The following is a 19,730-nucleotide window of genomic DNA, read 5'->3' as shown; positions in this document are numbered from 1 at the left end:
TAACATACTCTGCCATACAGATCAAAAGGTCAAAATAATGTTTTATCAGTGATAAGAGACCTATGGACTACATGGGAATACTTGGCTCTTTGCCTAATTGAATCAAGATGATGGTTTTCTCATAAATAGACCACATTGAGCGATCACAGCTTTAATATGTGACGCAGGCAGAGCCAAAGTGACTCAAAGAAGATGCTTTTAATTTGTCACTTCTAGTCCAGATGTAAGCAGCTAAGAAAAGTTGAAACTAGAAAGAAAGGAAGCAAATTCTGTATTCAGTCTTTAAATCTCATCAATGCAGTTTCAGTTGATAGTAGAAAATTACGTTCAGACTGAATACAAGGCTAAATAACTTGCGGTGTATATATGTAAAAATGTGGATATGCCCTGACAGCATCCATTAAAGGATGTGTACAGTAGCACTGGTTTCTTTCAAAATAGGCCTGAAAAACATCTATCAGGAGACCACAAGGGGAGTTAAATGTAATTTTCCCAATACAGAGGCCAGTGTATTTGTTGATAATTATTGTGTAATTTTTCTATGCTATGTTGATGAATTGAATACATAGGACCACAATGGAAACAAGTCCCCAGGACTTTTTTGTGTTATCCTTTTAGCCTTAATGTACTTACTGTACTTCTGACTAATAAAGTATTCAATCCATCAATCAATATTAGGCAGGGATTGCACAAAAGAACAACAATTGACTACTCTACAGGTGAGGTAAAGAGCTCAGCACAGCAGTGGATGATGGTGGTCAGAGTTGAGTGGACAGTGGCACAAATGAAAAGTGAGGGGAGGGAAAAAACGACTTTTGGTGAAACACAGATAAGCTTGGCAGTGAAACGTGGAGAGGGTATTTTCAATGAGGGGAAATAAAACAAGAGTAGCATTTAATTTTACTGTGGCGTCATTGCTGTACCGTACATTACAATTAACCTGCATATTAAAGGGAACATTCGCAGATTTTTGTTACCTGATTCTTATCTACAGTATCTACTGTGAGGAAGACATGTGAAGATATGACGTAACATTTCCCATTGTGTTCTGTGTGTCTCTATAGATACTGGAAAATCTCTGACAGCCTCAATGACGTGTTTCAATGTGTTTTAAGTAATACACAAAATTCACATGTCCTCACAATAAGATTCAGGTTAAAAATCCACAAGTTGCCTATTAAACTATGGAACATTTGCATAAAATGTCAAATAACCCTGCATTAAATTTAAACTTAATGGAAATAATAGACCCCATGCATCCATAGTGTTAAATAATACAGACAATTTCATTAAGTAGTACTACAGTATAATTTTGTATTGACAGCAGCGTTCCATATACAAAACGTAATACAGTGAAATGAGGCCATTGCAAAGCACTTAATACATAAATCACAATTTCTAAAGTGGAGGTTTAGGAAAAGCGTGAAGTAAGTGCCTTGGGGGTTGGGTTGGGTAGGGTCGTGTAAAAAAACTGACCTTCTCTTTCTCCGTTTAGGAGAGCTCAGAAAGTGGAAGAGACTGCCAGAGGCTAAGCTAGCACTCCTGACAGCCCCGAAACAGACAGACAGACAGAATGAAGCGAAAAAAAGAAAACAAAAAAGAAATGGGAAGAATATAAAGGAGAGCAAATGTTAGGACCTTAAGGCAGGTGTTAGTCAGGAGGAGAGCCTAGTAAAAAAGTTCACGTACGCAGATATAATACATTGATGAATGGAGTCTGCCTTCATAAGATAGGAAACAACACAATTGCTGTATAGCCTGAACAAAAGAAACAGGGGATCACACATTTGGGGATTCCTTCACCAGTTCTCAGTTGGCGAAATCCAGATCCCAGGGCGCCGATGGCCTGGTGGTTAAGGCGCATACCACATGTAGGCTCTAATGCAGCCCGAAAGTGAGTCGCGGGTTCGATTCTCGAGCCTGACGGCCTTTGATGTGTGTCGCTACCCGTCTCTCTCTCCCTGTTTCCTGTCCTAACTTTGCTGTACTATCGAAAATAAAGGCAGTAAATCCCCAAACAAATCTTAAATAAAATAAATATTGCCTGCGCTATGGGTGTTGCGTTGCACACACTACAAGAGCCAACACTAAAAGACTTCAAATAAAATCACATCGATCCCATATTCTCATCACGGTCCCAGACAAGTTTAAGAATGGATCAGAAGATATTACCTTGTGATCTTTGTCTGGGAATCGAGAATCCTGGCTAAAACGCTAGCTTACCATTAGATCTCAAACCTTGTCTGAAGTTGTCAGGTTTCAAATAGAGTTTTTTTTCTTGTGTGATCTATGCTCACAGCCTTGCATAACTTTGTCCACAAACTTCAATTCAACTCATTTTGTATATTTTTTCCCAACAGAGATTTAACTGCCTATTCATGATTGTTCAAGATTTCATCATTTAGATTCCTTGTGCCATAGGCTACCCCCTACCTATGCATAATATGGGACTTTCTTGTGGATTATGGCACAATGGACCTAAATTAAGAACACCAAGATTGTGTGGTAAGTTTTGTGTTTTTTTTAGGTGTTTAAGATATGTTTTGAGAGGCAATAACATCATAAATAGGCCAATATATATATAACCAAAAAAATGCTTTTGAAGAATTAAATCCTATCAAAGTAAGAGTACGACGGGCCCACATGTCAAAAAGGCTGGCATGGTCCTTTAACGCCAAATGATGTAATAAAATATCAATCTCCAACAATATCTGTCCTGATTGAATGGTCAGCTGTACACACAACAGTACACATTTCACTGACATAAAACTGAGTGCACTAAACCCTACACAGTTGACCGGAGCCCCTCAAGGCTCTATACTAGTGATTTTGTGTTTTCGCTCAACATTAAAAATCTTAGCTGAAAATAGCCGATCTACAAGCTCACAAGGCCGTTAGCTTGTAGATCGGCTATTTTCTAAAAACGTTTTCTCCAGAATACAGTACTGGGGGTTTAAGTGGTTAGAGTGTCTCACCGTGGCGCTCTCTTCTCGGAGTGAACGCTGTCGTTGTCTCCCAGGGTCAAGGACGCCAGGGACAAGCTGGAGACTGAAAAAACACGTTGGCGTGAACCTAGAGGTGAAAGGGTGAGACGTGGCATGGCACAGGACAGCACAGTTACGACACAACACACACACACCACGGATGAGCATAACACAAGTCTTTCTGTCGCACTTTGTGCCCAAGTTGTAAAAGAGCAATGCAGCTTTGGTGGTGATGGGATATGATTATGTGATGTCAACTCTAAATATCTATATATAGCGTAGAATATAGAGCGCTATATAGGAACACATGTATGCGCGCGCGCACACACACACACACACACACACACACACACACACACACACACACACACACACACACACACACACACACACACACACACACACACACACACACACACACACACATAATCCACAAATACACAGACACAGGCATACCTAACATATCAATATTCTCACATGTGCACAGCTACATACAATATTCAGTAATACATATTGATACAAACACACATATGCACTTTTGATGCTGCATTGCTCTTTTCAATCTGTTTAATTCCAAGCTCAAATAAAACAAAATGTCACAGCTACTGTCTGCTGTGAGAGCCATGGAAAAATACTTTTTAGTGGTTTATCATGTTCAAATCGATCCACACAATACCATTCATTACCAGCACAAATTAGCCAAAGTAGTTTTATGTCTGACAGATAAATACAGATCAATCAAGATCATTTTTAGGTTAGTTAACACCAAAACAAAAAAACATATTTAAGCAATAAGCTGAGGAAACCGAGACCTCGGGCAGCCATGTTCAGTGGCTCAGGTGGCACAAAGCTAGCTGGCACCGCCGGGCACAGCTTGGGTTACAGACAGATAGACAGACAGACAGACTCCGACAGACAGGATGACAGGTCACTCCCCCTCTGAGGGAGGGAGGGAGGGTCCAGTCGTCGGGGTCACATGAGAGACTGTCTCCATGGTTACCTGCGGTGGCGGCTCTAACGGGAGTCTTGGGCGAATCCACGCCGTCCCGGTGGATGGACTTGGGCCGGCCCCTCCTGGGCTTGGCCCCGCCCCCCGGTGGTGGGCGGGGCTTGATGAGCGTGTCCATGTCCTCCATCAGCTTCAGCTGCTTCCTCCTCAGGTACTCCTGCTTGATGAACTCCCTGCGAGCCTTGTCCTCCTCCTTCCTGAGACGATCCTCCTCCGCTTTCGCTCTGAAGAGGAGGACGAAGGGAAGGAGGTATAGTTAGGAAACATTAGGACAGGATAGAATTAGAAATGCAGCGCATCGTGGTTGTATATGCCTCCGTGCATCCTGTTGCCATTTAACATGTCTGTCCAGACTAGCATACTGTAGTGAATGAAGACTTTAATGAACATATTTTGTGAGGTCACAGTGACCTTGACCTTTGACCACGTGCTTCTGAATAGTTTATCCTTGATTCCAAGTAGAAGTTTGTGCCAAATGTTATGACATTTCCTCAAGGCGTTCCTAAGATATCACGTTCACAAGATTGGGATGGACGGATGTATTGTATACATACGTCAATCCGTCCACACGTAGACATTATGTAGACATACGTACGGACAATCTGGCAACATAATGCCTCCGGCATAAGTTGTCGTATGGTGTCGCACACTGACAGCCGATCTAAAGCTCACAACACGTTGTGAGCTTGTTGATCAGCTATTTTCAGGCTTAATATATTGTGAATACAGTATGTGTTCTGTAAACATAACGAAGGAAACCCGAGTATGGCTTTGCCACCGACATACCGAGTTTCCCCCTTCTTCTGTTCGAGCTCCACCTCCAGCTGCATCTTCCTCTGCTGGTTGTCCTTCTCCCTCCTCATCCTCTTCTCCAGGAGAGCTGCCCTCTTCTGTGCCATGTTGTCTTCAGCCTTCCCATCCTCCTGAGACACACACACACACACACACACACACACACACACACACACACACACACACACACACAGACACACAGACACACAGACACACACACACACACACACACACACACACACACACACACACACACACACACACACACACACACACACACAGATATAAAAGCGGTCCAACAATAAGTATGATAGTAAAGCTAGATAGCTTATATAGCTATTATATAAGTATAGCTTAGTAAACATGTGGGCTATGTATGTACTGTATGTGGTGTATTGTGTGCATAATCTATCTATAAAGCACAGACTCTCTGTGTGTGTCCCATGTATATCAAGGACCATCCCATCAATCGAGTTCAAACTTTGCGTTTTCCTTTCTTTTGCAAATCTTTGTATGTCTGTCTTTCTGCCTGTGTCCCTTTTATGCCTATATATGGATATCCATGATGACATCAATATGACGTCAGAGTACTGACCGACTGGCCTCAGCGGTGTAAAGTAACTAAGTACATTTACTCAAGTACTGTACTTAAGTACACTTTTGAGGATTTTTTTTTACTTTACTGGAGTGTTTCCAATTGTCAATACTTTTACTTCTACTCCACTACATCTCAGAGGTAAATATTGTACTTTCTACTCCACTACAATTATTTGACAACTTTAGTTACTAGTTAGTTTGTAGATTTTGATTATTATACTACAAAACATGCATTAACCACTTCAGCCCTATATACTTAGGCTATTTGAAAATAGCCGATCTACAGTACATGCTCACAACGCGTCGCGACACGTTGTGAGCATTTTCATACATTTTGGAAACTTGTGAAATGGGACATTCTGCTAAATGAGTACTTTTACTTTCAGTACTTAAGTATATTTTAATGCGAGTACATTTTTAATTCCGGACTTTTATTTGTAACAGAGTATTTCTACATTGTGGTATTGGTACTTTGCAAAATACAAAAGTACAAAATGTGAGTACTTCTTCCACCACTGGTAATACTATGAATCATCATCATCATCATCATCATCATCATCATTACTTGTATATAGCACTTTTCAAGTTACATAGTGCTTTGCAATCAAGAAGAGCAAATTCATCAGCTAACACAATGCAACAAGAATAAAGTAATTAAAATAAATGAAAGGCCACAGATTATAAAGTGAGAGTTGGGAGAAGCGACTGGAAAAATGATAGTGATTCTGTCAGGCTGACATTCTCAGGAAGGTGCACACAGTAGACAATGCTTACAGACTCATACTCTACAGCACAAGGACATATGACTGAACGGATGTGTTTTTCATCAGCATTTTCAAAACGCTGATGAAGGCCTGAGGTGCTGAAACGTGTCCGTTCATTGAACTGCTGCTGCGGTAAAATGAAATGAGTTCGAAACGTATGTGAGTGTGGATTGTTTCCTAGGACTGTACATACAGTATAACATGGTATACAATGTGGCCTCACATACTGTACAGTGGAGGATGGTAGCTTTGTGCGATACTTTAATTATTAATCATCCTATACCCAGTGGGATGTACAGTACACCTACTATATGGAAATATAAAACTGTGGTTGTTTTCCAATGCACAGGTCTTGTATTATATGACAAGGGACTGTAAGAAACCCGAAAATAAATCGACTTCCTGGATGCATAAGATATTTTAGGAAACCTCACTCTAGTAAAACAAAATATATAAAAACAAAAGATAATTGCGTGAACCTTGACTGGTGTCCTGAGTGAGCAAAGATCTACAATGTTTCTTTTTCTTAGTCTAAAGAAAGGGCAGTTTTTATAAGGACTATGATTCTGCACCATGAACAGGCTTAAATCTTTTTTTTGTTAAAAAGGTTAAAAGTACTATATTCTGATAGTAATCATTGCAACAGAGCGTTTGTTCGGTCACAGGTCTCTCCAGCTCTTTAGTAAACAGAATATAGTACATTCTCAGGTAGGCGACAACATTTAAGCCAATCAGGAGAGAGCACTGAACATGCATTTTCTATTTAGAGCTGGAGAGACATGGGAGACTCCTTTTACTGAACAAACACTCTATAGCAATGAGTACTATCACAATATTTAACACTTATTTTAACCAAAGTAAATCACTTACCCTACCTTTAAGGTCTCATGTATTCCATCACACATGAGCAGTGTTGGGCAGGTTACCCCTTTATCCTTTAAGAAGTAATACAATTACCTATTATTTAGAATAAAAACTAATCATTTACTTTACTCGTTACATTACTATATTATTTTCACTAAACCAACCCCCTGACTGTTTTTCTTTTTTCTTTGTTTTGTAAAAAAGTATATAGGCAAAATAAGTTATGGCTTCCGCCTATACAGTACCTTTTCGGTCAGAAATGTGGTTATTTTCTGTAATCTTTACCTATTACCTATGAAATCTAAACGTTACTACAGAATTGACCGAAATAAACTAAACTAAACTAAACTAAAAACCCTTCCAAAAATTGCAGCCTCTTAATGGGATACTGTGTAGTGTAGCTTATTTACATATAAAAGCAATTCAATTGTAATTGTGTGAGTGGTTATCAAAAAATATCTTGCCAGTGGTTTATGATTCATGCTTTTAGTAGTCTTTAGTCTGGCCCGGGTTACAGCAGGCAGCTAATTCCAACACTAATCACAACACATCTATCTTCTGTATAATTAAGATTTCATGTGAACATTCCTTGCACTCCATAACCACCCACACAACTTCATTCAACATCTCATCACCCCTGCTCCTCTCCGCAGCTGTGTCTGAATTATTCACAACAGCCCCAGTTTTCTGACCTAGATCAAAGCATATAGTTTATCCAGTGCGCTAGCCTGCGACGCCACAAATTGGAAGGACGACGCTGTCCTCACTCAGTCGGCCGACTTCCAGACCCATTCATCATCATGTCATGTAACAGAAAACAGCAGCAATTTCTTTGTAAACACAAAACATCATGGCCGACATCGGCTGAACTAAAGGAACGCTGTCACTGAAATGGAACACCGCATTTTGGGGGCAGGATTCTTCTGTTGGAATTGCAGTTGAATGACTGCAGTCGTGGCAGCACTTGCAAGTTATTTGGAACTGTTATCTGGCATTGTTGCACCAGAGCATTATTCAAGCCTATCACTGTACTGTTCCACCTTGCATATAATCAGGCGCAAACAAATCAGTCAGCTCCATAGTATGGGCATAAAAGGGGGTATGCCCATATATGAGCATATACTGAAAACATTGGGGATCTCCATATATTGGCATAAAAGGGGCATGCCCATACATGGGTATATACTGATGACATCAGGGATCTCCATATATTGGCATAAAAGGGGCATGCCCATATATGGGCAAATACTGATGATATCAGGGATCTCCATATATGGGTATACAGTAGACATTGACTGAGAGATAGAGATCTCCATATCTGGAGATATCAGTTGGATCGGCGGTGTGGCGTATATGTGAGGGCCGCGTAGGGGCCCGAACCTCTAGGTTTTTTTTTCCAAATCTCAGATTAAGCTAAACCTGTCCTTTATGGCCTTTTTGGCCCTATGGTCTTTATGGTCACCTTTCATTTTGGGAAAAAAAAAGGTTGCTGCATGCCTGTCCTCCGGCACTTGCTTGATAAGGTCAAAGGGGAACTCGAAAGCCTCGAGGCCCTGGATCGAGTAGCTCTCATTTATGTTCTGGCAGCGAATTCATCCCTCGTCCCTCCCTCTCAGTAGTGATGTCGAAGCGGAATGGCTTCATCCCACTGGTGACTTTGCAGTAGAACTCTGAGTAAAGGTATTGGGAGTGGGAAGGTGACCTTCTCCGGCACGCACATTCCAAAGGCGTATACATCCACTCCGACTGTTCATTCCTTTACTCACACATCTCGGGCGCCATGAACAATGCCCGAGTGTGGTCAGTCTTACGTTTCCTATATCTTAACAGACAGACACTGTGTGTGTGTGTGTGTGTGTGTGTGTGTGTGTGTGTGTGTGTGTGTGTGCGTGCGTGCGTGTGCGTGTGCGTGTGCGTGTGTGTGTGTGGGGGGGGGGTGTTGTTACCTGTGATTCCTTCCTGTGCATGGGGGCAGCCAAATGTTTACAGGGCATACCACAGGCCTAAAAGTGAGTCGAGTCACCAGTTTTACTCCCGGGGCTGCATGTAACTACCCCATCCTTACTACTCTCTCTTCTGTGTAAAAAAAAACCTTCCATTTGCTTTGGTCACAGCGGCCTTCCTCGAGATATTGTCATCATTAATTATTTTCTCATCATCATCTGTGCTCCGGCCTCTGCCCCACATGCACCTTAGCAGAGCACCTTTCTTCGTCCTCAGTCAGAGGTACGCTGGGTTCACCCCGGGGCATGTTGTGCGGTGGCAGAAAGCCTGTAGCTTCATTTTTTTTGGTGGATAAAGGGAGAGGTCCAAAGCTGTAGTAGTGGAGTTCACTGAGGAGGTTGTGGCATAAAGAGGTGTTCTGGGTTAGAGTGTTCTCTAGGTCGTCCGTGCAACTATGCTCCATGGTGTGGTTGGGGACTTTCTCGTCTATAACCCTCTCTTCTCTCCTCTCTTGCGTCTGTACCAATCCCCTCTTCCCTCACCCGTCCGTCTCGTCTTTCGTGTTTTTTTTTGTTTTTTGTTTGTTTTTTGTTATTCTTCTGCACAGGAGGATAACATTTAGTCCAGTAAAAACTGAACAGATGTTGTGATGATAAAGCTTCTCCTCCTCTCAGCCATTAAAACCTACTTAGGAGTTGGCGTTGGGCCCCTTCTTCTTGCCAAAGCTGGGCACCATATTCACGAAGCGCTTGTTGTACTGGATGCGCTTCTTGGCGCGGCCAGTCTTCTTCTTATTCTTCTCCTGCTTCTCCACTTTGGGAGTCTGTCCCCTCACCTTGCCGGCGCGGGCCAGAGAGCCGTGGACCTTACCTCCGAGCACTCTAGCGGTCACCTCCAGGGTGCAGTGCTCAGAGATGCCACAGGATGCCAGGCGGCTGTCATCCTCCAGAGGGGAACCGGCCAGCATCAGCACCTGCTCCTCCACCAGGAGACCCTCCAGAGCCTGGACACGGGCCTTGATGTCTCCGACCGTCTCCTCTCCGGTCACCTCCAGGGTGTGAGTGTTCTGGGCGTGTAGGAAGAGCTGCATCTTGACGTTTTCTTTGCTAGTGGTCTGTTGTAATAACTATAAACAGGCTTCAACTTGATTTACTACGTATATCTGCGAAAAAGATAAGTTGCGGTTGCTTATATATGATGCTCTCGGCATCATGATGACATCATGATGAGTCAGTCATGCCCAAATATGGAATACTGGACATGCCCCAATATGGAGCTCCATGATGTCACACTGTGCACTCTATGTGCACAGTGAAACATTGGTAACCATACATTGGTAACCATAGCAACCTAGTGTCGACAGAAGTATCGGAGGACCATAGCAACTTGATACCAACAAACAAGAACGCTGCAAAAGCCTAGCCTCCGGTCACACAGAAGCCCCAGACCCCCAGGTCAGCACCATGGTCATGATCGTACTGCACACCCACAGTTACCCCCATTGCTCTAGCTTAGGCATACAGTATGGAGATCTGGTTGTCCAGAACCACCGATCGGACCGATGTGCCCATATATGGGCATGCCATATACTGATGACATCAGGGATCTCCATATATGGGCATGAAAGGGACACAGCCAGTCAGATAGAGAGATCTCCATATATGGGCATAACAGGGACACAGACAGACGGGTACAACGGGTATTGCATAACCGGGTGGGACATGAAGTATATTTAGGAGTTTGTTAAGATACAGGATAAACAAGTGAATTTGGAAGTGATGATACATATAAAGATTACATTGGAACTGGAACACTATACAATTGAAGCTTTAAAATGATCTTTGCGGTGTTCTCTCTCCTGGCCGGTAAAAATGGTAAAAAAAAAAGTATTACTAAAGAGCAAGAGAGATTGGGAGACCTCTGTGAGTTTTAGCTTTAGAACAAAAAAATGTTTTACAAAATAACATATAATTTACACCCCCTTTAAGCATTATGATTATATTGGAAACAAATTCCAACATGATATATTGTGTAAATACAATGTCACCCAACCAAGAGCTTCACTGATTTCAATAGAAATCAATACAACAATCTCAACACCAACATCGATGTCACTATTGAAGGAAACACACTGTTTATATGTTCTACATACTGTACGTACCTTGAAGAAGAAGCCACAGCACATCTTCTGGTCATCATCCAGGCCTTCAACGCCACTTTGCTGTTGTTCTTCTACCTGCTCCTCCGAGGGCTTCCCAACAAACAGGGGAACCTCAATCAGGTTGCTCTTGGTCCCCAGCTGGGGAGGACTTTCTGTGGGCGTGACAATGAAGGTTTCTGTCACGGGGTGGGACAGGACCTCCGAAACAGACGAGTCCAGGGTGGGCTTGAGGTCAGATTTCCCCTCATCTCCGTCACATGTCTCCATTTTGTCGATCTCAGACTGGCCTTGATGGTCCGTTTGTGAGTCTCTAACAGGCGAGGTTGGAGGTGAGTTGGCTGCGCTGAGACTGGCCTCCCTATCTCCGTCTGGGGCTGTGGTCTCTGGGCTGGCAGCTGCACGTTTCTCCCCCATGTAGACGAAGGAGCTGTTTAGGGGCTGGCAGGGCGAGAACCTGCGTAGCCTGGGGATGCTATCCACAGACTGCGGCGCAGTGAGGACTCGGTTGTAGGGGGTCAGTTTGAGCTCGTTGGGACGAGGGGTGCGAGGGGTACGCGAGTGGAAGGATGCGGACTTACGCTTGATGTTGGTCGGCGAGCGGTGGGCGGAGCGAGGGGAGTCGGCGGGGGACGACGGTCCAGAGGATCGGGTGACGTTGGGGGATCGGCCAAACGTGGAAGGGTTTGTGCTTGACGTGGGGATGACCCACGCCTGCTGCTGCTGCTTCTCTCTCATCGCCATGATGACCTCCTGCTGCTGGGCCAATCGCTGCATCTCTGTCTGCAGGAAAGCCAACGAGTGGTTGAGTTTCTCGATGGAGCGCGTGTACTCGGCTAGGTCCAGCTCGGTCTGCTGGCCAGCGATCGGCCCGCCCTCCTCCACTGCCCCAGGCGATTTCAGCCAGCGGGAGCCGGCGCTGCCTTGCTCCGCCCCGTCGGGCGTGTCTGCCTTGCTTCTCCCTGGTCGTAAGGTGACGTTCGGACTCTCCGCCTTGCCATCCTCTTCGGTCTTCCCTCCCTCCTCCTCCGTCCCACTGGAGGCTCCGTCACCCTTCCTCTTGACCACGGTGAGGAAGGCCGAGCGGCCCATCCTCTGGCGGTGCCTCGTAAACGCCGCCTCCACTTTCTTCTTCTGCGCTTCGATGGCTTTCCGTTTCTCCTCCAGCCGCATCCTCAGATGCACCATCTCGGTAGCCATGACCTGGGCAGGGTCATTCGGTGGAAGCTGTGCGGGGGTGGGTGGTGTTCGGGCGGCGATAGGTGTGAAGGCCTGTTGGTGCACGGGACTGTGCTCGGGCGTGGGGGCCCAGGAGACCGACAGCGGAAGACCCAGCTCAGAGCCTTCCGGGGTGGTCTTGAGGGAGCTGCCACCCCCGCTGCTGCCCCTCCCAGAGTCTGACGGCGGAGGAACAAGCTTTTTCATTTTCTGCTCGGCGAAGCTGGTCATCTTCACTGACCCTGCAGATGGGGATTTGCTGTTCGCACTGGGACAGGGGCTGGGCGAGTCCATGTCCAGCTCCATGTTCGTGGAGCAGTCTTTCAACGACGAGTCCTCATCCAGCATGTCTTCCGTCCGCAGGTGGATGCCCGTGTCCACCTCCGTGGTGTCGCCGGAGCTCGGGGGCCCTTTGGAGTCCGACTCCGACAGTGGGTCCGGGCCGGCTCCGACACCAGCCCCCCGACTCTGGCTGTGCAGGAAGAAGCCGGAGTTGCTGGAGCTGGGGCTATGGATGATCTGGAGGGCCTCCTCCACAGAGGGGGTGGTGGCGAGGACGTTCCCGTGCCCATTGTGGTAGGCCCTGCCCGGCGGTGGCCTGGGAGCCTCCGTCGTTGCCAGACTGTCCGGGCAACCCTCCTCCTCAATGCCGATGCTCCGGCCGTTGACCGGCTGGAAAGACAGGTTGCGCTTCATGCCACGTGGCATGTGGTGCACCATGAAGCCCGAGCCATCGTCGGTGCTGGCAGACCTGACCATGCCACGGGCCGAGGCCAGAGGGACGGGGCCTGAGTCATCTTTGTCAAAGGGGATATCGAAGGAAACGCCATAAGGCCCGGATCTGGGGAAATAAACCAGGAAATCAAATCAGTTTCATTTTGGGCCGATTGTTTTCAAAAGCACAATGAGACTGCAGGCAGCAGTTCACTATCCTGCTCAAGGAAACTCTTCTACAGCAATCTATTAAATGTTGATCTTTATAATCACAACTGAAGAGGAATATTTAAGACAGATTTGTGGACAAACAGTACATACATACTTTGGAATGACCTGCCTTAGGACATCAGGATAGCAGATTCAATGTTCTCTTTTTAAATCACTTCTTAAAAGCACACTTTTACAGACTTGCTTTTACTACCTGATTACTGTACTGTATGTTTTTGTGTTATCTTTTTATGGTCTTTTATTAAGTTTCTTGCACAACTTTTCCACAATATTCTTTACTGTATGCTCTTTAAATATATGTTTATAGCCGAGCGGTTGGAAGCTTATTGAGATATGTGAAGGACAGACACGCGCACACACGCAGACAATAGCAAACAATGTACGTCGGGAACCATCCAAGTTGGGGACGCAAGCCCTCTCTCTGTCTGTCTCCTTTATGCCCATATATGGAGATATCTGTATCTGTCTGTCCATGTCCCTTCTATGCCCATATATGGAGATCCCAGTTGTCCTTAGTATATGCGGGCAAATATGGCATATTGGTCGCATTGGTTTTGGACAACCGCTTCTCCATATATGCATGCCTATATATGGGCATATGGTCGGATTGGCGGTTTTGGACATCCATCAATCTGACCGACTTTACACTATGCAGCGCACTCCCTCAGCGATACGCCGACGAGTTTGAAGTCCGGTTCTCGATCGCTCAGGCGGTTCTCGAGATGCGTTACACTCGCTCCACACACAGAGATTTCCTGAATTGTCCCACACGGCTATGCAATACCTATTGTAACCGTTGTCGGCATACCTGTTGTACCCGTCTGTCTGTGTCCCTTATGGCCATATATGGAGATCTCTGTATCTGTCTGTCTTTGTCCCTTTTATGCCAATATATGGAGATCCCTGATGTTATCAGTATATGCCCATATATGGATATCTCTGTATCTGTCTGATTGTCAGCCTGTGTCCCTTTTATGCCCATGTACAGTATGGAGATCTCTCTATCTATTCTGTCTTTGTCCTTTTTATGCCCATATATGGAGATCCCTGATGTCATCAGTATATGTCCAATTTCCCATATATGGGCATATCGGTGGGATCAGCGGTTCTGGACAAATGGATCTCCCTATGCCTATATATGGGCATACGGTCGGATCAGTGTTTCTGGACAAATGGATCTCCATATGCCTATATATGGGCATACGGTCGGATCAGTGGTTCTGTACAACCGATGATCTGACCGACTTCACTCCCTCTGGTCCTCGGCAATACGCACGCCGAGTTTGAAGTCGATCAGTCGGGATGTTCTCAAGATGTGCGAAGGACAGTTACATTCACTCACTCACACACAGAGATTGTTATTATTACGGATTATTATTATACAATACAATGTCACTGCCACAAAGACATTTCCTGTATAAATACTATACTGAAATATATGGACACAAACCTTTTCTCTTTGGGCCAGGTTCCAAGGTTTCCATCCACAAAGGACATAGAGGTTGATCTCTTGATTTCACCTAGATTACACAAGATTTAGAATAGAATCAATACATTTAACCCAACCCTCCAGGGTGCCTCCTGCTTGGCTGGGATCTCCAACTAAACACAGTCGGCTCTGTCCCACGTTTCCAGAAGGTGACACGCCCATTTCCTGTTCCAATTAATTTTCCCATAGCTCCGTTTTATTGTCTTCGCAGCATTCAACCAAACAAGCCAAAAATTAACAGGAACCGAACACGGGTACAGTATACACCTTCTGGAAACCCGGACCGTGTTCGCAGAGGGAAGCCAGGAGGGTTAGGGTGCTTTTCTCTGTCCACTGCACTAGCGACTCCTACAGGTTGGTCGGGAAGCAATTTCAGCTAGGAGCGGTACTGGGAGGAATGGTAAGTTCCTCCTCATGTGTTATGTCCTCCCAGTGAAACTCCTCACTGTCAGGTGAAAAGAAGGGGCTGGTGACTCAATGTGTATCAGAGGAGACACCCTCCTCAGACCAAACTGTAGGAGTCGGCACTGACATGGACTATACACATGGGGGAACTGGCAACAACTAAAATGGGGAGAAAGAGAAAAGAGAAAAAAGTGCTATACTTAATAGTCCCCAATTTAGGGGAAAAAAAGGAAGAAAGACAAAACAGCAAGGATCTCACCTGAGTTCCGAGGTGGGGGTCGAAGGGGCAAACTAGAGAAACAAAATGAAATACAAGAATCATTCATGTATTTATAGTATAGTAAAACAGTGATTCTCAACCTTTTGAATTTCAAGGAGCCCCAGTTTGACATTTAACTCCGATAGTGTTCAAATGGTCCATTAGGTTCCATTTGTAAACTATCAGAGTTAAAGACCTGCAAGGGTTCATTTGGACCCCTGGTGGTCCCCGGACCCGGAGTTGATAATCGGTGTAAGTACAGTATAGTCTTTGAAGCATTTTGAAGGCTTGGATTTAGCAGAGAACATGAGCTTGATTCACGCACCTGGGTCGCTCTGGACTCGGAGATCTTTCCATGAAGCTCCTCTTGGTCACCTTGGAGATGGGAACTACTGGCAAGCTCTTCAGCAACGATGATGGTTCTGAGATCAAACGATCTGAATACACCAGAATAATATTACACATGCCTTTTACAGTTAATTAATAACATAATTTGTTGCTGTTGGGTGGAAGCCTCATATGTCCAAAAGCATGTATTTTTTTATTATTATATATTTATTAAAACATTTTTAAAATACAAAAAACATAAAAAGGTGAAATATGGATATACAAGGTTTCTGCCTGACAACAATACTAACTTTGAGAAAAGCACAATAACCATTTGCTACAACTAGTCTATCCCTAGCAGTTCAAGTCCTACTATCACTTCTACTACCAAAACTAGTATTCACATTGCTTCTATTATTACTACTACTACTGCAGTATGACTATGAAGAATGTATGAAGAATGGAACATGTGAACCATACCTGAGCCTTGGATGTCAAGAATTCTTGGTTTTACAAACGATGGCTTCACCACCTCAAACCACCAGAACAGCTCAGCCATGAAGACCAGGTAGTTATTCTGGGGGAAGAATAAACAAGCCAAATCAAATAATCAAATCAATGCAATACACAGCAATACAAATCCGGTTGTTTTTAGTTAAATTGCACTGTTGTTATAGATCCTTGTCCAGAGCGGTTTAGGGTTTAGTGGCATGTTTAACCACGGCGTCCCTATTTTGGGCATGTCATTATAGACAAAAACTGTTAACATTTTCAAAATTATTTTTCTAAGATTTTCACAAAGTTTCAAGATTTTCAAAAATGGCAAAAACTGCCGATCTACAAGCTCACAGTGTCTTCGATTCATTGTACAATGAAGTGTACGGGGCTTAAGTGGTTAAAGAGTCAAGGACAGGCAAAATCCCCCCCCCCCCCCCCCCAAAGAAAGCCATTAACATTTCCCATTTCCCTGACACCCTTATAACGGAGTAAGCAGGTACACAAATGCAGTGCACACATCCCTCCACTAGGTGTCTCTATTAACTCTTAAAGTGAAACCAAAGGCTAAAGGCATCCAAATGTGTGCCAGCATGTCTATAAATAATTGACCAATCTCACTGTTTCTCATTATTTCGTTTCTTAGGAGAAATGGGCTCTTCATATTTCTGAACTGAGATGACCCAACAGCGTAGAACTACAAGGGAGCTATTTTCACCGTTTCCTTAGGGATGAGTCAATTCCCCAGCAAAATAGCTTCCAATTATACAATAGCATATAATACAATCAACAGTTGTTTGTAATGTATCTAGGTGGCATGCAATAGGGTGTACAATAATAGTCAAACTAATGCTAGGGTACAAAATAAACAGTATGGCCTGGATTGCTGGAGTAGCGGCCCATGCACCTAAACTCCAAATTAGCCTGACAGCGTGTTGCGGGTTTGAGTCCCGATCCCAACGGCCTTTGCTGGATGTCCCTCCCCATGTCTCTCCCCATTTCCTGTCAGACTACTATCCTATCGAAGCATAAAAAACAAAAAACACAACAGTAGGCTACCTCTTTGCGATAAAAGCACTTAAGTTCAATAATGATATATTATGTCCATTTGTCTAGGTATCTAGGTCATGACCTTTAACATTTTCACATTGACCAAGTAAACCACATATTTCTATTTTTCAGGTTAGGGTTAGGTACAACACATTGCTTCAGTACATACTGTGCTTTTTATGCCCCATGCTTTTCAAATTTACAATGCCAGCTTTTTTGTTTTTAAACCTTCATTTATCCAGGGTAGATTCGCTGAGCGCAAATGCTCTTTTTCAGCAACATCCTGCTTCACACACAGTTACAGACAATCACACTTGGGAGCTGCCCAGTACAACCACAGTTTTATATCGTTGGCCACAGAGCAGCTCCACCGGAGCAGACAGTGGCGAGTTACTCTGTATGTGCCTTGCTCAAGGGCACTTCAAAGGTGAAGTTGAGGGAGGGAGAGGTGAGTGTTCAATCAATTCACGGTCCGGGGGATCGAATAGAGAACATCTCTGCCAGTGCCACACCTCTAACCTTTATGCCACCGCTGCCCCCAAAGCTAGATTCATCTACAAATGTTCCGTTTCTGCAAGTGAGTGTCTTTAAAGCTGCACTATCTAACTTTCCTCCTCTACCCCGGATTTGAACACGGTTTCCTGCGCAAGTGCTGACATTTCTACCATTGAGCTATTAGAGCCTGCCTGCTTGCTCAGGGGCTCAAGGATAAATTGAATCCTGAGACCATCAGGTCAAAAGTTGTGTGAGATCCTGTGTCTAGGTGAGACATGACATGACCTTTGACATGATCTAAATGTCTCCATAGAAGAGCAGGGAGAATACAACAATTGTAAATTATATTGTACTAACATACTCTACCATACAGATTGGACAAAATTGCATTTTATTCATTCAAATAAAGTTACAAAGTGCCACTTTAATATTGCTCTTCAGCAAAGCATACATCATTTTCAGTCACAATGTAAATCACCTTTCTTGTTCTTCCATGTTTCTGTTTCATTAAGGACATTGTGTTTTGGTCTCTCCCTATTAGAATGGCCATGTTAGCTGGATTAATCTACCGCTTTAGTTTACATAATAATGGTGGCATTATTAATCACAACTGTTCCGACGACCGCAATCACTGAAGGTCACTTAACCCCCCTCTCAATTGGCTGCCTGATGACCCTGCCTCCATCTAGCCTGAAATTAAATATTGAAGGGATTCGCATTACCGGCAGTGGTGGACAGTAGTAACTTACAATATACACTTTCTTGAGTACTGTACTTGCAATTTTTAATTTTATTATCTCTAGTATGTACTTTGTAATTTCGTTGCTGTCGGGCAAAAAACTGTTTTTTCGTAAATTAATTCCCTACTACTACAAAAGTAGCGAAAATAGCAGATCTACAAGCTGATAATGTGTCACATCACGACACATGTGAATCCTGAAAAGTAACAGTTTTGAATATGAGGTTTCCCCCCCAACAGCAACAATTTGTACTTTTGAATACCTAAGTTCTTGTCCTTTTAAAACGTTTTTTATTTTATTTTTTTAAACAATTGCTCCGGTACTTTAACTCAAGTACAAATTTGTCTGAGCAACTTTCACGTAGCAGTTGAGAGTAATATTTGACCAGGAGTATCTATACTCAATCCAAGTACTGGGGTAGAGTACTTTGTCCACCACTCATCACAGGTGTGACGATCCACACTCTGGTCTGAAACCAGGTGAGCATACAGCTCAGGTCAACAAAGATAAAGCTATTTCATCACACAATGAATGTATTCAGAGCCTATTGCTTTCATATCGTCTCTGTCGGCTGGAGACCTTATACATACAAAACTGTAACTTTTCAGTATTCAAATGCAAAAGTAGCAAAAGTAGCTTCGTGCCACGTTTTGAACTTGTAGATCTGCTACTTTTGATGCTTTTGTGTGACGCTGTAGTGTGATCAAGTGGGGCGTTAATTTACGAAAAAACTCAAAAAGTTAAAATATGGAGATAGGAGGTCGACAGCGACAATATGTTTAATGCTGCTTATATAAACAGGAGGAAATGACACGCAATGACACACTGTAGAGATGACCGCTGACAAAGCCTGGAGGTAAAACGCACTGTTGTTCACTCCGCTGACTGCTGCAAAGGTCTAAACGACTTCCATTGTGTGGCCAGGATACTGGATAATGATTTTACCCCCTGAGAAAAGCCCTGCTTTGTGCAGGTTCACATCTGACCTTCATTCAGGAAAATATTTACAGTCACACATATTAAGGTTGTGTCTATAATGCATTATAAGCGTATTAATAATGCATTATGATTCGCTTAAAAGGCATTGTAACACTTGTTATAAATGTTTAGAATCATGTATGACAACTTTTTATGACGTATTGTAAGTGCTGGTCATAATGCATTATAAGCTCAGTGGAAAGTGTCTTTACTATAA

At 43.8% G+C, this 19,730-nt stretch overlaps 2 protein-coding genes across 2 annotated transcripts in view; both read right to left on the bottom strand.

Annotated features, from left to right (window-relative positions):
* Window positions 1-19,730, bottom strand: part of camsap2a (calmodulin regulated spectrin-associated protein family, member 2a) — a 91,507-nt gene that overhangs the window by 5,133 nt on the left and 66,644 nt on the right. The window contains exons 7-14 of the mRNA XM_084067156.1: window positions 16,236-16,332; window positions 15,754-15,865; window positions 15,429-15,460; window positions 14,726-14,795; window positions 11,116-13,171; window positions 4,780-4,916; window positions 3,985-4,217; window positions 2,976-3,072 (exon numbers count right to left, since the gene is read on the bottom strand). Of these exons, the coding sequence (XP_083923282.1) occupies window positions 2,976-3,072; window positions 3,985-4,217; window positions 4,780-4,916; window positions 11,116-13,171; window positions 14,726-14,795; window positions 15,429-15,460; window positions 15,754-15,865; window positions 16,236-16,332 (2,834 nt within the window). The remainder of the gene's footprint in view (window positions 1-2,975; window positions 3,073-3,984; window positions 4,218-4,779; window positions 4,917-11,115; window positions 13,172-14,725; window positions 14,796-15,428; window positions 15,461-15,753; window positions 15,866-16,235; window positions 16,333-19,730) is intronic.
* On the bottom strand, window positions 9,643-10,044 carry LOC311052270 (ubiquitin-like FUBI-ribosomal protein eS30 fusion protein; the record flags this gene model as incomplete). Its single annotated transcript, XM_084067162.1, has 1 exon — window positions 9,643-10,044. One exon carries the CDS (start codon window positions 10,042-10,044, stop codon window positions 9,643-9,645), a length of 402 nt encoding a protein of 133 aa, XP_083923288.1.

The sequence above is a fragment of the Gymnoscopelus microlampas genome (genome assembly GCF_963454915.1).
Source record: "Gymnoscopelus microlampas genome assembly, chromosome: 9".
Lineage (NCBI taxonomy): Eukaryota > Metazoa > Chordata > Actinopteri > Myctophiformes > Myctophidae > Gymnoscopelus > Gymnoscopelus microlampas.
The sequence above is the reverse complement of the archived record's forward strand: the minus strand, read 5'-3'. Positions and strand labels throughout refer to the sequence as shown.